The 20,543-nt window shown below is 38.5% G+C and overlaps 1 protein-coding gene across 1 annotated transcript in view; it reads right to left on the reverse strand.

The window, feature by feature from the left end:
* The window catches only part of COL5A2 (collagen type V alpha 2 chain), a 96,502-nt gene that overhangs the window by 43,180 nt on the left and 32,779 nt on the right, over positions 1 to 20,543 (reverse strand). Inside the window, exons 2-5 of the mRNA XM_056496295.1 lie at positions 3,816 to 4,040; positions 2,418 to 2,431; positions 1,126 to 1,158; positions 492 to 524 (exon numbers count right to left, since the gene is read on the reverse strand). Of these exons, the coding sequence (XP_056352270.1) occupies positions 492 to 524; positions 1,126 to 1,158; positions 2,418 to 2,431; positions 3,816 to 4,040 (305 nt within the window). The remainder of the gene's footprint in view (positions 1 to 491; positions 525 to 1,125; positions 1,159 to 2,417; positions 2,432 to 3,815; positions 4,041 to 20,543) is intronic.

Consider the following 20,543-nt stretch of genomic DNA (forward strand, 5'->3'; position numbering starts at 1 on the left):
ACACTGCCTGAAGGGAGTAGAACCATGATGCAGAGATCTACAAAATGGTTTTATCTTCCATGTGCTCTACAGGTTAATCCAGCAAAGGTTTTCTGAATGCTGGAGGCTCTTCATGGAGAGATGTAGAGGTTTGAGACACCCTTCCTGCTAGTCCAGGACTGTTCTGTGCTTAGCCACAGCACAGAGCATCCTGCAGCTCCTCCTGCTCCTGCTTGGTCCCTACTGGAGAGGCATTCCCCAGCATCCACCAGGCACTAAGGGCCTCAGATGTCCATGTGCTACAAGCACACATCCATTCACTCTGGGCATGGGCTGACTTGGCACTGGTAAAAACATCCCATCATCTTCTCGCCTTCTCCAAGCCCATGGCTCTGCAGATTATAGCCACTGAGGCCTGGAAGAATCCTCCTTCATATCACCCTCCCAACACAAACCATGGCAGAAAGTGGCAGATGCCTTATCAGAGAAGCAGAGGATCAAAAAGTACTCACAGCTGGTCCTGGGCGGCCTCGTATGCCTGAAACCTAGAATAGAAATTAAAGTCACCACACGTCACGGCTGCATTTGTCGTGACTGCCCTGCAGAAAATCAGTTACTGAAAAGCAAATAGCAAGGCAGGACATTAAAGTGCCAAGCAAGTTAAAAGGTCTTTTAGGGAAAGGGGGAAAGAAAGTAGTAAATATAATTTCCACTGGTTATCTTTTTCCAGTTTGCAGTCTTTTTATTAACGATGTGAGAAAAACCTTAGAATCACTGCTCTTCTAAAAAAAAGATTAAATAAATTAATTACAATGATTTAGACTCAACCTATTGATTATTTAAATCTGTTTGTCTTCACACTAGAAAGGAATAAATGCATAATAAATTTTATTTCACCCTTTTCTAGATACTAATTTACCATAACACTTCCACAAAAATCTAACCATAAAGATTTAGTTCTTCTGCCATAAAACTTACAGGAATTTCTAATGTTACCTATGTGAAACAGCATACTTAATTCCACTCCTTTCATTCATAGGCTGCATAGTTTTTTTGTATTTACTTCATTACTGTAATTCTGCTTTAAAGCACTAATATGTGTGTACTTCTAGGCTGCTCTGATGGATGAGGAAAATACTGACTTACAGGTGGCACTATTCCAGGTTCTCCTTTTTGTCCCTGTAAGAAAAAGATACCAAAACATCAGATGTCAGAAAAGAAGTGCAAGTACAATTACCAGTACCAGTTTCATCAATACCATCCCTGTGACTGTGATAAAAAGTAAGGCTTCCTTAAAAATACAAGACTAAATTAAAGTACCTGTGACATATAACCCATATTATTTTAATGCCTATGGACACTGATTAAATGAATGCTGCAAAACACACTGTCTGAAAGATGAATTAAACTAAAAAAATATGAAACTCTTCTGTTAGAACTGCTAGAAAATGCTAGAAATACATTGGAGTTCTGTTGCTGGACGATTTGATTCATGTGAAATACAGAGCCTAGAGCAGCATTTAGATTCCATCCCTTCAAGATACTAAATTAAAATGTGTATCATCAAATCCATGGATATAGAAATCCATCTGCAGCCTAGGGACAGAAGACAATAATATTGCACAGCTTCAGAGTGAAGGACAATAGCAACTGACAATTGACTTTTCTTTGAGCTGAATGGTTGACAATGATTGTATGTTACATCAGATAACTGGGTTTAGAGCTACCAGTGGTAACTGGTTTTTTAAAGGAAAAAAAAAAGAGGACTTTGCAAAGATTTAAAAATTTCTGCTTTGCTTATCAAGTAATAAATAATAAGGTAGGTACAGTCCATTGATTTCCAAAAACTACTTCTGCATAGAGAGCACTCCATTTTGATGAGTGCATGGACTTGATCATCTAAAAGTTATTTCAATTATTTCTTGCAGTTGCTCACTATCTTAGAAGCCTATTTATGGGAATACCTTAATTTCTTCTGTGAGAACAGGTCTTCCCTGTGTTTTATTGCACCCAATGAGAAAATGCCCACAGAACCATGGCTCTGGGCAAGGACACGATTCCAGTGCTACCTCCTGCCCACTAGGCAGCTCAGCCTCAGCACAAAAACCAACTGCAAGCTTTAACAATTCTACTGACAGAATGGTCCCTTCCCTCAGCCTGTGGCACTGCTAGAGGTGACACAACCAAACTACTTAAACTTTGATGTAGATTTTCAGGGGATTTTCAGCCAGGGGATTCTCTATATTAAGATCAGGATTTCCACCTTTCTGCATCCCAACTTTTTTTTACTGGACTGCAATCTCCCTAGCCACCAAGGAAGGCCAAGAAATGTTTTTAACAGAGATTATGTATATTTTTTGTGATATGTTTCAAGGAGGTGCATGGGAGTCTTTTGACAGTAGCAATACATTACCAAAAAAAAGTAAAGGAAATCTTACCTTTCTTCCTCTACCTATGAGAAAGGATAAAAGAATAAAAGAGAAGAAATTAGTGATTTTACTCTGAGAGACAGAATAAAATAAGAGTTGAGTGAAGGTGTTACAACTAGAGCCATCCCTGATCCTAGATGTAGAGGAGATGGTGCATTGCTTACAGGAAGCTGGTTCAGGTGTGAGGAATTAAAACACTTGCAAAAACGTCCTCTGATTCTCAACCCTTTCCCTCATTTCACAGAATAACAAAAAACACTTTGGGAAAACAGAGTATCTTGTGGGGGATTGTCAGATGCTGGCCTAACGACTGACAGGAAGGCAAGGGAAGCTTTATTACTGACTCCAACAATAACTGATGATGTATCCACAACATATTACATGGTATTTTTCAGGAGACAGAGCTCACAGAGGGATTTTTGACCTTTTCTTTTTTAGAAAACACTACCATGGGCGTGCATGTAGCATATAGCTACACTCATGCCCACAAAAATCCGTTAGGAGAATATTTTATAAATTCCTCGAATAACAGTGAGGAATTTGGGAATCTATCCCTACTGCTTTTATATGTGCTGGGTGTACCCTGCTGGTGTTGGCCCAATGCCTCCCAAAACAGAGCAGAATGCACCATCTATTTATTAATGCTCACCACATATTGCTCCACTGCTCAGTTACACAAGTCCCTGCTTTGGTCTTTATCACTACCTTATTCAATGTTAAGCTGATCAACAGCAATTATATCTCCTGAGGAAATTAATTATTATACATTGAATGTAACTCTAATAATTGAATGCATAGCATTATGTAGCTTAAATTGCAAGGTAAAAAAAATTTCTTTTAGGAAAATTGAAGGGGGATTCCTTTATCCAAGTCTCTCCATGAAGAAGACCTGGACTGTAAAAGACATAATCTTTAAGGTATAACATAAAAGATGCAAATAGGAAGTCAATAATAATTCACTTTTCTATCTCACAAAAGGGAAACATTTTAAATTTACTCAGTTTACATTTATTAGAGGGTCCCTGAATCAAGCATTTGAAAGAATATACTTATGACATATAGTTATGCATTCAATATATATTTATCTTAACATGTGTATTATATATATTTTTTTTTCCTTTCAGATGAACCACAAAAAGAAGCCAGAATTCAACCTCCTCAAAATATCAAGATAGATTTCAGACCAACCTTTTAGCTGTAAAGCCATTTGGGCTTATATCAGACTCATAGTCTATAGCAAACTGTTTTGAGTCAGCCGTGAAGCAGCCCTAGAGGGATGATAACTGTCAAATATCTACTATTTTCAGACTTAAATTTTCACCATAAAAACAGCATTGGGAATTTCAATATCACAAGCTTCCTAGTTCTTTGGGCTGTCTCTCCTTTCAAACTAGAAAAGGCTCTTACCAATGGTGGGGTCAAAATCCCGTGGTGTATGGGGACACACAGGACAGCACTCTCCTGGGGGCACCTGGGGGTTCTCACACTCCAGCAGATCCTGACACAGGATTTCATCGCAAAGAATGGCTCCATTGTCACAGACACAGATTTGGCACGGTGAGGGCTTCCAAATATCCCTGTTCAGGTACATCTGTCCATTCTGAGTGCAGGCTGTTTCTTCACCATCATCTCCTGGGACAGAGTAGAGAACACAAACCACATTTTCCAACCATGAAATCAAAGGAATGGGACTGGACGAGGAAGGAGCACATCTGGAGATGAGAAGCAGCATTACATACACGGAGAAAACAGCACACCAGTATAGCTAAAGCTGATTTTAAGAATTTTTAAGACATGTGTCTTTCTTATTTTACCACCTTATATCTTGATCAGAAACAAGTAAAATAGAGTCACCAATTTCCCCACAGTATCAAAGGAACTTTGCCTCATGAGTCCTTGGATGTCATTCTGCTTAGAGGAGTGTCACCTCTGCCCTGAGGAGCTCCTGCTAATTCCCTGCTCTGTGTAAGTACTGAGCACAGGGCATTGGAGAGGTCTGACTGAGGACATGAACCTGTGACTTCTGTCTGGAACAGCACACTCTGCCTGCTCCCTGCTGGTCTGCCTGGCCAGATGGGACAGGGTTCAACAGACAGAGCAGCAGTTGGGGAAAAGAAAGAAGACCATCCCATTTATTAGGTGGGGTTTTATTTATTGGTGTGGGGGAACACCAGCACAGAGAATCAAATCTTCCAAACAGGACAGCCAGCATCTATCCAGAGGCAACAGCAACACCAGCTGCAGTGGTGCTTGCAGCAGTGTCTCCAGCTGAGTAACAAGAGGTTCCTCACATGATTTATATTCAGTTTTTATAGTCAAGTTGGTCGTGGTCCCACATGATTAACCCATTTAGCACACACACAATAATACTGCCATGGATATATCTTAACTACATACAAAATGCCCCTTACATATTTTAACCATATATGAAAGACCATCTTTTATCACTATTTATACAGAACCAGTATGGACAGCATTCATCCTCTATATACATACATCCTCTCTATGTACTTATTCACACAATCATAGTTACATTTCTACTGTTTTATCATATATGTCTTTGCCTTTGTTCTCTTCCTACTTTGTAGCCAATTACACTGGATATGTTTGGATTTTTTTAAAATCATGAGGTGAGTATATCTCACTATCTATTCCTAAAATTAAAATATGTCAGAGAAAATAAAGTAGAAAGTTTTGCTTATGTATCCAACATTTCACAGAATACCCTAGCAGCAAGAAAAGATTTTTCATTTTGTCCTAATGAATATTTCATCCTCTAAAGGAGCAAGCAGCTGTAAAACTAAAGAACCGTCCTGAGGCTGTCCCTAGACCATGTGTCACAACTTGCAAACCAAGAATCCCAGTGCCAAGACAGTGTCTGAGTCACACAGCAAAGCTGTCACTCACAGTCCAAAAATTATTCTCCTGACCCTGAGATGCTGCAGAGAAGATTGATCTTATGTGGGTGGGAGCTCCACAGAAATCCCTCCTATCAAAAATATCTTTGGAATTGGACAATCCAGTTAAAACCACTACTAAAAATTCCCAAACAGGTCTAATTTGTAACAGATACAAGACTGGGAGTAGGGTCAATTGTATACACAGGACACATCCCACTAATCAAAGATCATAACCATTGTTTGTTTAAGCAAACCTGCTACTAGTGCAAAAATTAACAGCTCTAAGCACAAAGACAATTTCACTGTTCTATACATTTATGCCCTAATTTAAACCAGATGTAAACAGAACATTATGAAGTAATAAATATGAGCAGATTTGGAATTTCAGCTTTGTGCCTCATCTCAAGCCCAGTTACTCCATCAATGTCAAAGCTTGAAGAAAGGGAGCAGATGTGTCATTAACTGTTGCCTGCCATCACTAACAGCTTTCTAACACAAACTCAAATTGAAATTTTCACCAGGTCAGCTTCTCTTCAATTGCTTTACAGACAAAATAACTCAAAGAGGTGCTGCAGAAGCTCCGGAGGAAATGTTTTCAGTGTGAAGTAAAGACCTCAACCAAGTGTGCTGTACAGTCCATTTATGACACTGTGAGAATCATTTTCCAAACTGCAGATTGTTTTTTGGAAACCACTCTTCTCACTTCTCCCTTGTGAGCATGACATAATGCACTGTCTGACATATTTAGCCTTTTCCCCCCAGATGTCTGGCATATGGTCTATGTCTTCTTTAACGTATCACCCACAGAACTCGTTGTGCTGTTCAAAAGAGCATCAGTTTGCATAAATGAAATTTCTAAGTTATTGAGCCCAAAGTCAGCATTCTGTCATAACTTCAAATAAACCACATAGCAACTGCTTTGGCAAATCAGAGCTGAGCCAGATGGTGACTAGCTTCTGCAGCTGGGAAAAAGGCAGGGGAAAAGCACATACCAATTTCTGAAAGATACTAAGAAGTCTGCTTCCCTATCAGATTGCAGATATGATAGTAATTTTTAAAAAAATCCATAAAAAAAAACAAACAAAAACCACACAAAAACAAAACCTACCACCTCATAATATTGTCAGAAAGCACAACAGTATGTCTTTTGATTACATTTGGTGCTCCTAGTTTTTCTTTCTGCTGTGACTGCACTACACTGAAAGAGTAACCTGGAAAGGGCAACTGTTTCAAAGCCAACTCATTTCACAAGAACGTTTTGACATTCTATTCCCAGGCCTGAACTGCAGGCTTATTATCCAGCTACACCCAGAGTGGTAAAGGCAGCAAAGGAAACCATTCTACCATCTCCTCTCTGGCTTGGAAATTTGCAGTTTTGTTCTAATCACAGAGACCAAGTCACAAATTCTTTATATATCACATGTTCTTTCTACCTCTACAGCTGTAACATAAGGTGCTAAGTGGCTTGAGAAGCAGCTTTGGAAATTTTTAATGAGGCAAGAGGACCATTAACCAATTCCTTTCTTACCAACAAAAAAGTACAACTCTAATTGGTATTGGACTTGACTAAAGCCTAACAGAATTCAAACCCACAAAGCTTCAAAGCAGTCTGCAAATATAAAAGGCAAGGTAGGAGGGATACCCAATGATACCTTTAAGGACTCATTCATCCATGAGCTTACACGACAACCAACGTTCAGAAAGAGGATTTCAAAGGAAAACACAGTAAGTAAAATGCATTTTTTTTCTGCTATACATTGATGTGTTGGAATATGGTTTTACTTTAAAGAACTAATTTATCAGCAGTCAAACTGTCGGTTACAACTAATTTACTGGATCCTCAGACAGAGCCTACACCATCAGCAGCCTGGAAATAAAATCACACCAAGCACTGACATACCCAGAGCCAGTTTGGTGTCACCACTGAAGCCATACTAATTACTGGGAGGGGAGGAAGGGGACAGGGGATCCAACATGCCATCCCAGCCACTAGCTGGCTGTCAATGTCCATCAGGCATCACAGGCAAGTATCAAAGTTTGTGCACAGATCAGGTGTGTAAGGCCTTCTCTGCTTTGGGCTGCTTGTGCCAAACTTGTTTTCATTTCAAGTACATCTCTCTCAAGGTTAATTCTCAAGCCAACAGCAGGACAAGGATTTGAAAAGACAGCATATGAAATCATTTCAATTTTTCACCACATCATTTTGAAAGCAACACCTGGAAATTTACTGCTGCTTCATTTGCTCTTTAAAGTTACTTACTTCACATTATTCTGCCCATATTGCTTTCACTGATTCCTGTTTGCGTCTTGCACATGTAAAAAGGAAAGTAAGGCCTGGACATGGAACCAGGCAGAACAAATAGAAAGAAGAAAGAGGGAAAATGACACCACAAAAATGTGCACCATAAAAAGTAGAAGCAGTGAACCACCACCACCTCAGTTGAGGTGATGGCAGGTATATGAAGGACAGGAATATATATTTCAGTGACCTACTTGAAGAAAATAAATGGCCCAAGCAAAACCTGCATATATGAGTGTTTTCTGCAGACATGAAGAGCATTGAGTCATAGATGAAATGACAAGGAAAATAAAAGGATCTGGCATCAAAGCAGCTTCATTTCATCACATTGTTACTGGTCCTACCAAATCTGCTAATTAAAGGAGTCTACAGACTGACAGACCTACAGTGGTAGAGAACACAGTCTAACAATAGCAAAAAAGATGATGGCTGGTACTGAAAGCAGTCTGCCAGTTTTAGGCTTTCTTCTGCCATGCTTCTTGATGCATCGTGTAACCAAAGCCAAATTCTTTTGCACTGTTTAATATAAAAAGCCTGGAACAGAAGGGGTATAGTTATTTAATGAAAAAGGGTTGAAAATAAAACAGCTTACACAGGGGTCTTCTCATCCGCTCTTTGTCATCCCCACATTAGTTTGTGAAAAGCATAGGAAAATATAAGATTACACAGATACAGTGGTTTTAAAGTTTAAAAAGCTAGAAAATGAAAAGCTGACTTTTGAGATATGAATTACAAAAGTTAATCCTGCTGACTCACAAAGCAGAGGTGCAGAAGTAAATCAAAGTGAAAGATGATACATGCTAACAACCATTCTGCAGATGTACTGTTGTGCATCTGTACAGACTGCCAAGACAGGGACAAGAAGAGCTCAGTGTTAAAAATGTTTGACTGTCAGCCTGCTGCAACAATAATGTAGGGCTTGATCCAGATCCCATTAAATCAATGGGAAAAACCCTCTCATTCACTCCAATAAGAATCAGATTGCCTGTTTTGTTTATATTTTGGTAGTCTTTTTGAATAGCAATAAAGTATTATCTTTCATAATACTAAATAAATATAATTTATAATACTAATATATTTAATATATAAAATTACTGTGACTTACAAATTATAATGTAAACACCAATTATTATGAAAATTAGATAGTTTTCAGAAGTGCTGACAAATACAAAATCTATTTTGCATTTCTTGCACAGAAATAAGTCTTGTTAATAATGTTTAATAGGGAGAATTCACATAAGTATTTTACAGTTACATACATGAGGATGAACCTGGGATAATTTACTAATAAAAGACTGAACTGATGCATAATTTTGCCAATTTTGTGCACATAAGCATTTAGGAAGAGGAGGGAGTTCCAAGTTACTGCCCCCTCTCCCTGTAAAAAAAGTGGATAAGAACAAATCCCTTGCATTTTACTTATGGAAATGTACACAGGCACAAAGTTTGAAACACAAACCTGTACGAAACCAGATTTCATCGGAACATTTTCTAAAGAAAAGAGGCAGAAGGGTTAATCCATCCTCCAGAGTTCCTGCTTAAAAAAAATCCTAGGAGATAATTTGCAAAGCTGACAATTAATAAGCCTTTTTAACAGCATTCCACAGAATAAAAGGTGTTGAATGCTTTAAAGTCCTAGTGAGTTTTGATGTGATTGAGGAGATCAACTCTCTAGACAAGGAGCTGCAAGCCTTCAGAAGTAGAAAAGTTCCAGGGTATTCTCTTAAATAAAGCAGGTAATTTTAAAACACGTATTTTCAGATGGAAAACTATAGGTTAAATTGCTTTTCCTGTAGAGGCCACAAATACCATTAAGTATGAAAAAATACTGTGAAGCATCAAAGTGCAAGTCAGCTCCCAAGAAGAGACTTAATTAATTGTTTAAATTGCTGTGACCGTCAATGAATCCCTCCTAAATGCCATATATTGCATGTGGCCAGTTGCTTCTGCCTGGCACTGAGGGCAAGGAGTTCATCCTCTGAGATTCACCAACCAAGAAAATCCAGCCTCCAAGCTCTAAACAGCAGTCCAGAAGCAGAAAGCAACAGCAGAACAATATACCCTGACTTAGGAGAAGAAATAATCTCTCAGGTCCTCTTAGTGTGACTTGGCAGCTGGAATTTGTTTCTTCCAGAAAGTTGTGCCTAAATAAATAAGTCTGTTTTCCACTCAGTGTTGTGATTTCAATTTTGACTGAATGGGGGAAACTGAATAGGAAAAACTATGCTTAGGATACAGTTAAAAACCTCCAAATCAATTGCAAATCAATATCTGAAGTATGCAACTGCTTCTACACTTAATCAGATGGAATCAATACCACCCTACAATTGGTTTGGTAGCCCCTATTTCTCCTTTTTCTCACAGGTAAATGAATTTATGTCTCCATCAGGGCAAATAGAAGTTTTGCTTGCTTTTTTATGGATAAGTTTCATTTCCAACACAGAACAATCCAGAACAATGTTTTTATTACAAGATCCAACACATGCTGAATACAAAGGCAGAAAATACTGGGATCCCTTCCAGTAAAAAGGCTTTCTCTCGCCTGTCCCACAGCACTATCCAATGTTTATTACACTAATCAAGTCCCTAAAAGCAAATCATGATGGTGTATCTGCATCTTAACCTCACTGGTCCTGAACTGCTAAACAAGTATCAATTCAATCCTTGTATACACCCCAGACAAGGCAGGAAACTGTGCAGAAGCAAATTATTTGAACCTTGCTCAAAGTTTAGTCAGACTGGTCCTTTCCTTTTGGTTATCCCAGTCTTGGATGGGTCTATTTCAAATGCACTAAATTAAAATAACCCATTAGAGTTATCCCATGAACAAGGTTAGATGTAAACATGTTTAACTCTCTTTTTCTCTGTTTTTACTTCACTTCATAAGTAGGCTGGCTGGACATATTGCTGGGTGCCTGCAGGAGAATAGGGTGAAGAGGGAGTTGAAGAGCCTGATATGCCAGCAGTGCTTATACAAATACTCTCAGATGACTGCATTTGAGCCTCCAGCATACAGTGGGAAATAAAATTACTTCCAAATGTCCAAGGCTGCACACAGACTGTCATGGGGAGGCATTCAGGGCACGCCTGAGAATCACTATTGCAGATTTCAGCAGTTGGAGCACATCAGTCAAAAGCTGAAGTGGGTAGCAGGGTCCCTGGTCTCTGCTGGAGCCCACATGGCCACAAATGCTCTGCTTCGACTTTGTCATGCAAGGTAGTTAAAGTCAGTTCAGCTACTGCTGACTCAGTGCAGAAAAAGCCTAAACAAAGTGCTTATCATGGGCAACTATTATGCTTTATTATCTCAAAAGAGGCTTGAGGCAACAGAGATCATTCAGTTTTATAAGCAAAATGTTGGAGCACATTCTTGACTAAGGGATGATATTTATAAGAGGAATCACTACATTTGCATTTCTTTGGCTGGTCCCAGAGAAATATCAGATTCTTTTGGTGGGGAGTTCACAAAGAGAACACGCAGCAAACACGTTTCAGGCAGTGGAGGCAGGGTCTGGGCTTAGCACTGCTGGACACAGATAAGTTCAGCAATGCAGACATTGTCTTTAAAATAAAAACAAAACTAAACCTGCAATTAGTACACTGCCTAAAATATAAGAGGTTGAAACCTTCTGAAAGCAAACACACCCCAACAGTGGAAATTCTGCCCAACTTGCTGCCACTGGAAATTAAAGCAAATGTGATCAGGACATAATAAACTGCACATAATATTTCTAAACTTAAGTCTAAAATAGCAAGATTACAGTAAAAAGGTAGTATTATTCCATGGTCTATTTTAGCTCCCTTTCTGGAATCCATAAATGTTTGGTTTTGGTCTTTCCAAAAGCCAGACTTGGACTGGTGTGAATTAGTAAAAAGAATGCACTTTGGCTGTGAAGAAAATTCTTCCAGCTACTTCTGTGCCACTATCAGTGAGACACAATTTCCACTCACAGTCCATTTGGAATCCTGTAGTAAATCTAGGGACAATTCACCCTGGCTGTCCAGTGAGCCAGAAATCTATGGCCCAAAGGAGCAAGCCGTGCAGGATGAGACTGCAGTCTCAGCCAGGTTCTGAAATAATCATCTCTTGATGCTCTCAGCACTTATCTCTCAGGAATGTCACCATGATTTAGCCACCAGCTGGACCAAGAATTGCCAACCATTACTCCTTTGAGCTCAGCAGTCCTACCAGGCCTTCATTCACCTTGTTATCCACCTGTTCAGTCCTACACAGTTCCCCAATTTGTCTATGGATGCTATGGGAGATGGTGTCAAAAGTGTTGCTGACCCAAAAATAAACAGCATCTTCACTTGTGCACCCAGCCAATCATCTCAGAGAAGGCAATGAGATTTAACCAATTCAAGGGGAAGGGGGAAATGCCTTAAATAAATAGCCCCTAACTCTGTCTATTCTTCTCTGTAGCCATCTATTCCAAATCTTAAAATTTCCACTGTTCCAGTTTCACATATGCTCTAATACTCAGAGTCTAACTGGTAAAAGAGCAATGCACTGCAAAATAACTGGTTTGCCTTCCTTGTTTTGCAAGATTTAGCTCTTTTGAAGTCACACAAAATGCATATGGATGTCTTTTATTATATCTAAGAGAAACACTGCTGCCCAAACACCCTCATTCTTTGAAGCCATACACATCAAAGTTCAACAGAAACCTATCATTACATGCTGCCTTTTCCACAAAGCTATTCTACATTGTGGTTTGCCAAGTGGACTCCTGTAATCCCCTAAGTGCATCCTTGCTGGTTAATATCACCCTCTTTTTCAACTAAAAATAAAGATTTGTAATTAGTAAGAAAGCTCAATTCCATAATTAAAAATCCTTGCATTCCAACAGGCTCAGCATTTCAAGTTGAAGTGAAAACTGCCCAGTGTTTGGGTGGAGTAGGAAGGTATTGCTGGAAAGCTGTACTCATAATATGCTGTTTGTACAGCAAAGCCATTCATTTGCTGAAATTCTGGGGCTCTAAGAAATTTAAAAAGAAGAATGGTAAGCAAAATAAATCAGCAAAAAATTCAGGAACAAAGCCTCTTGTTTCTTTTCTGCCACCATTACCTTGACCACAGTTGAGACAGCCCAGTCAGTACTTTTGGTTCCAAGCTGACATGGAACAGACCTTGGCAGCCCTCAGGGCACCATGGCTCCTTTCTGCACAGCATCAGGGAGGAAGGTTCTAAAGGAGCAGCCTAGTTTCTAAGTGTAATCCTGAAGATAATCACACACATGTACATGAGGAAGAGACAAGGATTTAGATGTGTGTCACGCCCAAGAGAGAGTTAGACTTATTTATTACTTACAGATACAGGAGCAATAAGCAGGTTCCTCCTTTCAGTGTGTAAAAGGAACAGTGTTAGTAAGTAACATGTGAGTAGGGCTCAGCTCATTTCAAAAAAGGTTTGGGATGACAAAAATCCTTAAGACTGAATAAAAAGCAAGACAATTAGCATTGCTCAGGAATTCTTCTACAGTGTGGGCCATGGGTTTTTGAGGGCTTTTTTTGTTGGAAAGCATTTCATTACTGAAATACCAAGGACAGTCCTTTTATTAGCTACATAACTTGAAAACATTTTCTTTCATTCTCAGGATGTTTGAAATCACCTATTTCTGTCAAAAAACCCACTGGGATTTGCTACAGGGAACCTCACACCAACAAACGTCTTGTAAAAAAATCCAAGTCAAGTTGCGGAAAAATGTTTTCATTGACCTGACCCAATTCCATTTTTTTCATCATTTCTGAGTCATGAGACCTTTTCAAGGTTGCCCCAATTCATCCAGGCTGGCAAGGGAAACCTCAGTTATTTAAGAGCAGCTTCCCCTCTAGCACAGGCTGGTGATTGTACAATGCAACAAGAATGACTTCGAGTAGACTTATATTTGTAGACCAGGATACTTTAAATCCCGCTGGAAGAACAATAGAACTAGGGCAAGGTGAAGAACGTCCTCACTCCATTTTCAGAATGCTGCATAACTTCACCAAATTTAAGAAGGAATTTTAAGCAAAACCCACTTTCTTATTTTGCCTTGATGCAACAGTGGGAAAAGACAACATTAACTTTGTAAAAAAAATCTCATGAAAGAAGAACTACAGGTATCTTTGCCACTTGGAGATTCTGTGTTACTGTATGATGCACTGGAATAAAGTTACATCTTTTTATTTCCATTTAATTTTTAACTTGCCTTTGGTACTGTCCCAATTCTTGGTCCGTACAAATGTTTAAAAAAAGAAAAAAAAAGAAAAGAAAATAAAAAGGTCAGCAAAGAAGACATACTATCCACCCTGTCATTTAGATGCATAGCAGTGATAAATGGATACATACCAGCCATTACTTTGCTCTGCTGCAGGATTATGGTTTCTGGGACAGAGGAAATGAAAGGCTTTTCTGCAGGCTCTCCTGCTTCTAATCATTGGATATTGTTCCATACTTCAGGGAGGAAGCATTATGAACTTTGTCAGGCAAATAATCCATACTAAAAAGTTTGGAATGAATTAAAATTCAAGCAGGGATGCCCAGTTTAAAACAAACCAGCCGTCATCACCTCCAGCTACTGTTTGCTTTGAACTTAATCTACTTAGTATTTCCCTTACTTCCTCCTTTCAAAACTACTTCATCATTTTTCAGATCTTTTTAATTTCACCCTACTATTGTTTCTTTGATATGAGCCTTTAAAAGCCCAAGGAGGCAGTATCCAAGTTACAATAGCATTTTTTTCCAAAGCAAAGCACACTGAATGCTGACATCTTGTTGAATCATCTAACTCTCAAAGCAGAACTAGGAGATGAAATTAGGCTCATGTAAATGCATAAAGTACAAGAGAGAAAATAAAGCATTTCTATAAAAGAATGGAAACCCGTGTGTAGTTGAGAGTAGCATCCATATTTAAAGGATGGAACTCAAACCTTAGGCTCGAGATCACTTCTAGGGAACAATCCAGGGTGTGTGAACACTTTAGTGTGATTATGCCCCATTGCTGGTATCAAAATTTGGCCTTCACTGCACTCAGTAACCAGTATAAACAATACAGGGAACCCTGACATAAAACTGGGCTCTAACATGACCGGACTTTGGGCTCTGAAGAGGAAACAACCAGCTGGAAGTCTCCACAACACCTTTGACTCAGTTAAACAGTCAAAGTGTCTTAGTTTAGCCATCTCTAAACTTACATGATAGTAAGTAAAACAAATATATACCTTTTCCTTAGAGAAAAGGTTTCAAAGAAAGAATTTGGCACAAACTCAGCTTTTCAGCTATTTTTTTTTTTAATTTAAGTCTTCAGTGTCATTAAATGAGAAATCTTTGGGGACAGAGCCAATGGCATCAAAAGACACTTATTAATGTCAGTGGGCTTTAATCCCATATAAAGCATTATCATTCTTACATCTAGAGGCACTGAAATTTCATGATGCATCACATCAACTCCTTATAAACATCTCTCAGCATAGTTATTTTGTTTCCTCTGTAATGCAGTGGATCATTAGAAGTGATTTTCTGTGGCACAAGAAATGCATCTCAAATTGGATCTTTCACACAGCATTTAAGACTGCAATACAAACAACAACAGCCCAACCATGTGTTTCAAACTTATAGTTCAGGAGTTTCATAAAGGACAGAAAGGTCCACTTTAGGGCCCAGTGGGCTCAATTTGAACAGGGAATTATTGCTGGCTTTGCATTAAAACAACATGCTGTGACTGAAACAGCAGTTTGGCATACAAACATAATGCAAGTCCATTCACCAAATCTCTGCAGTATTTTTCAAATCACTACCTGGGGAACCTCGAACATTTTGTTTGGTTCAGATAAACTCCAGCTTATCACAAGCTCACCAGTCCTCGAAGGTCTTGTTTTTCCTCATATCTTTTTAAGTTTCTACATATTTTCATTTTTTGAACCACAAAAGCCTTCCACTTCAACTTTTCCATTCAAGCCCCAAATTCTTTCTTTTAAACCTTTTCCCTAAGGAAAAAACCATATATTTGCTTTACTTCACCACCTCACGCATCCGAGTGTTACACCAAGAAGACACTTTAACATGACAATTCCCCATTCCAGAACTGCTGGACGAGACTTTTAAGGTATCAGTAATTCTGTAGTAAGAAGTAAACCACAGCACCCTAAGTAGACAATGATTTGACTGTTCCTTACTGTGAATTTAGAATCCAGTTCAGCAAAGTACTGAACATGTTGGAATACTCTCTAGTAACAGTGAAGACAGTAAAGTAAATGCTTGTTATCTTCAAAGGCAGAAGTGAGATCATTATCTTGGTTCTTCAAAGTCTGCAAGATATTTGTGTTCAAGTCCTTTAAGACGTGGCTTTATTGCCTGGGTCACTACTTGCATTTTTGTATAAAACAAGACAGGAACATCTATGCAAATTAATGTGTTTTCTTCTACCTGGTACTGCAATTCAATTAATCAGTTAAGGATGTTATAATTCAGACTTAATAAAGCTTTTGAAACAAATCTGATCTTTTAGCTCCTTCTGAACTTTTCAGTCACCAAGGGTACCACCAAAAACTACTCATTTTTCTTGAAGAAAAAGGCTGGAAATTTTATGTTGCATTCACAGGTGATTTGAAGAGTCAGCTCTGAGAAATCTATGGCTGTCAGGAGACTGAGCCTTCTCCAGTGAATGCCAGCTAAAGATTTTGACTTTCACTCCCTTTATCAGGAACTGTTTTTCACATAGATACATACCTATTGGACAATTCCCAAAGGATTAGAAATAGCTGGCATCTATCCACAAAGTGCACTAGAGGGTTTGTGACAATTTCCAGAATGCAGTATCCTATTGCTAGATTTATTTACACTAGTGAAGAACTGCAACATTGCCAATGCCCTGCCTCGCTAACTCCTTCTCCACTGGTGGTCTGGGCTATCACAGCCTCATGCATCTACTGCCAGCAATCTTTTCTGCAAATAAGGCTAAATATGTCATCACTGTATTATTTTGTATTATCACTAATCCTACCAGGTTGGTAGGCTTGGAATCAAATTCATTAAAGGGTTGTTACAATCAAACAAATTTTCTCAAATAAAATGCACTACAGGGCTTAGGAAGTAACAATTTCAGCCCACTAAAGATGCACATCAGTGTTCAAGACAGGGCATTCTGAGAGAGGAGTGTCCCACAGTGAAGCTACAACACAAGAGAGAGACACAACTGATGTGCACCAACACGGAGGCCAGATATGGGTAAGGAGCCACATTGTGCAGCGACACTAAACTTGAATCTCATCCCAGGCACAATTGCCTCACCTCTGTGCCACACACAGACCTCCCAAACACCCAATGAACAGCCAGGATTCCAATAACAGCTGTTCACCAGCCTTCAAGTACAACGTAACTTCTGCCTTAAAGACAGCCGTGATCCAAAAGTGAGCTGCTGATACACCAAGAACATCTCCTTGGGAGAGGGCTTTCTGCCTGGCTCCTCTCAAAGCTTCTTGTGAGAGCTCAGGCTTTCAGTGATGTTGCAACATATACTAGATGCATGTAATAAAACAAATTGATACTAGCAGACCACCCACAAGAAGCAGGCTTTTAGTACCGAGTTGATAACACCATATGAATCAATTCTTCTCTGCTTCTATTCACCAGGGCCTTATTTAATGTTTAAAGTAAAATCCTTCAAGGTCTGTGCTCTCCTAACCTCTACCTGTTGTCATGAATCTATTACACATGATAAAACAATGGACAGAACTGCATTAAGTGAGCAAGAGAGAAAACCAGACAAATTCTCACAGACTAAATATACAGAATTGGTATGAAGCGTTAGAGTTGCACCAGGTTAATGGATCGTCATCCTCACTGACATACTCTCCCGCTGTTTACCACTGCCTTCAGCACAATCACCTGTGCACCAGTTTTAAAACAATAAATTGTAGCAATTTTAAAAGCCACAGAATAAAACAGATGTCTAAGTGTGGTCCTCTGTGTTGTATCCCTGAAGAACTACCAAAACAGATGAACTGGAAGAATATAAAAGGCCTCTGGCAATAAAATAAACATGCATAAATCAGTATCAAAAGGGAAAACCATCCTTCATAAAGTTCATTCTTATCATGTCCATAACTGGACATGATAAGAATGAACCTTTATATTGAAGTGAGCAAAATATTTTTGGAGTGATAAGTTTGACAAGAAAAGATAATAAGTACCTTATTAGAAACAGATGGTTTACACTGCTATGCTATAGATAAAGTTGTGTCAGCATTTCCATAAAAGGCCTCCCTGTTTCCAGCAGTTTCCAGCTGGCAGGCAACATTTCTACCCCAACTAGCAAGATAAAATCACAGCAGTAACCTGGAAAAAGCGGGGGAAGAGTAGTTCTGGAGCTAGCATTGGAAAAGAGAGAGGGGATGTGTTTGTGGTGGCAGCCCGGGAGAGGCTATGCTGGTATCCCAGCAGATTCCTGACAGGAATTGCTGTGCACAGTGGTAACTCAGCCACTGTTCAGGTACTGCTGCAGTGACCTGGCTGGCACGGAGCCCCAGCCCACGGCACCTCTGTCCTGCACTGACATGCACAAACACTGTGCCATCCATGCACAAATTTGCACATACAATACATCTTTCCAAAAACACTCATAAACCAAGGATAAGATCTGTTTGAAACAGAAAATAACACAGATAATACAGCTATTTGTGAGAGATTGAAAGGTTAGTCCTTAAAAAAGCCCAGTAAAAATCTCTGTCTAATGGATGAGCCAGCACAGATTTCATTACTGTTGAAATGAACCCCAAGTTAACAAGTCACACAGTTACATTTTGGAAAACATTAGTTCAGCTTTGTCCTTCCCAAAAGCATGGACTGGTTTGATCTAGAATTGATGATTACTTGGGATAATTTAATGTATTTTCAATAACTTGATCTATCTCAATAAATTTGGATCAGGCTCCTCTTTGTATATTTACAATTCACATTGACTAGCTCTCTGATCTTCCGCTAGAAACTTTGGAGTGTTTGAATTTCCTCCTATATTTGAATCACAAATCTTTTCTTGACAAGGAATTTGCTCACTGCTTGACAGGGGAATTTTTGACAGGGTTTATTTGTGGTTGGCAGACTGTTTTGGTTTTCTTACTGCTGTGGAAGACACTGAAAATGAATTATAAACACTGTCAACATGACAGATTAAATTTGTATCAGATGCCATGAGCTATTGCAGTCAGTCTCATATGTAAACCATGAAAATGTACAAAGTGCAACAAGGTTTGCACTCACCTAAAGCTAGGTAATAGCTTTATATATATATATATAATTATATATTAGGTAAATTACATACATGGGGTTTTTAACAGAGAAATTCCCCCAAGAGGCAATTTTCAGAAAATTGAAGACTGTTGTTTTTTGGGTTTGGCTGGGGCTTTTTTTTTAAAAAAAATTGAATGAATGACCAATTTAGCTGAGTATTGAGCTCTATGACATCTCAGCAGGGGTGTAGCCTTCTCTGCAATTCTGAACCTCTAAATGCAAACACAAGAAATTGATATAAATTTGGGGTTGGTTCGGGGTGCATGGAGAATCTTCCCGGTAAATGTACTGTAGGACAAACAGGGAGAAGCTTACAGAAGCACCCCACTGTGCTCACCTGATAAACTCCTTTATTACATAGAAATCACTCTGATTTGGGTTTAATACAACACTCACCAATTTAGAAATCTAGTAATTTAAAACCAGAACAGTGTAATTTGCTGGTTTTCTGATTTTTTTTTTCCTATCAGGAGCAAATACCAGAAGTCAGTCTGACTTAGTTCTTGAAACATATTATGCCAGAACGTAGAATTATTTTGGTACTACAAAGTATACCTTCATTTTTGTAAATTACCCAGTCATATTTTAGAAGACAGTTACTTGACAGAGTGGCATCAACAAGGTTCTGGGATGCAAAATATCCTTTCAATGTATTAGAAGAACAATACGAGTTATGGAATCCCAAGTTTCACATGTTTGACTGTGGCATTTTAACAAACAAAGTTATAAATACATTGTGTTCAAAGCAAACTTCATTCAGGCATTCCTTGGATATCAACACTTGAAGAATATAAAACAGCCTTGTTGTTTCAGAGCCCCTTGTATTCTTGATATTAAGCAGAGCAGTGCAGTTTACACTCCATACAGTCTATAAATCAAATATAACAACTTACAAAGGCACATAACTCAGAAGCTGCTTGTTGTACTGCATAGAATCTTGCCAACATATCAGAAAGGTGACTGCTCAGTGAGATACAGTTGTAGCATTAATAAAAGGACTAATCATAATTAAGATATGTCCATTCTAAAAAAATAACTTTGCATAGCTGCTGAGTATTTGGCCATTGAAACAGGCTAAAAGTCTTAGTATTCTTTAGGTTTGAATACAAAACCCAGAAATACCTGCACTTGCTAGTTTTTATTCAATTATCAATAAATACACAATCTCTAAATATAAAATAGGATATAATATGATAGTAATGGTTGCAAATGATCCAACTGAAATTATTACACCATAAAAATAAAAAATAATTCTTAGATACCGGCATTTATTGATTCTATTATAAAATCTGTCAAATGAATTGAAAGCTTTGGTTTGGCACACCTATGTAAACTATTAGATATATCTGCAGAAACCACAATCTCCATAATGATTATACAGCACTTGGTAATTACATTTCAAGATCTGATGCAAAGAATATTTCAATTTTTGCTGCTAATCTAATATTTTTCTTAACTATTATATTAGTAGGCCAGTCACTGCTCATTTTTAAAGAAATAATATTAGATATGCAATTAGAGCTCAGCATACTGGTTGGATTCTGAACATATTAAATTATTTCTCTCAAAAATAATTTCAATTCTGTATAATTTCTTAGTGTGTTTTCTAATTATCCATAATGTAATTTACTTGAGACTCATATCTCATTGCACTTGGCTTAGCAGCA

The sequence above is a fragment of the Oenanthe melanoleuca genome, chromosome 7, assembly GCF_029582105.1.
Source record: "Oenanthe melanoleuca isolate GR-GAL-2019-014 chromosome 7, OMel1.0, whole genome shotgun sequence".
In the NCBI taxonomy this organism is placed as follows: domain Eukaryota; kingdom Metazoa; phylum Chordata; class Aves; order Passeriformes; family Muscicapidae; genus Oenanthe; species Oenanthe melanoleuca.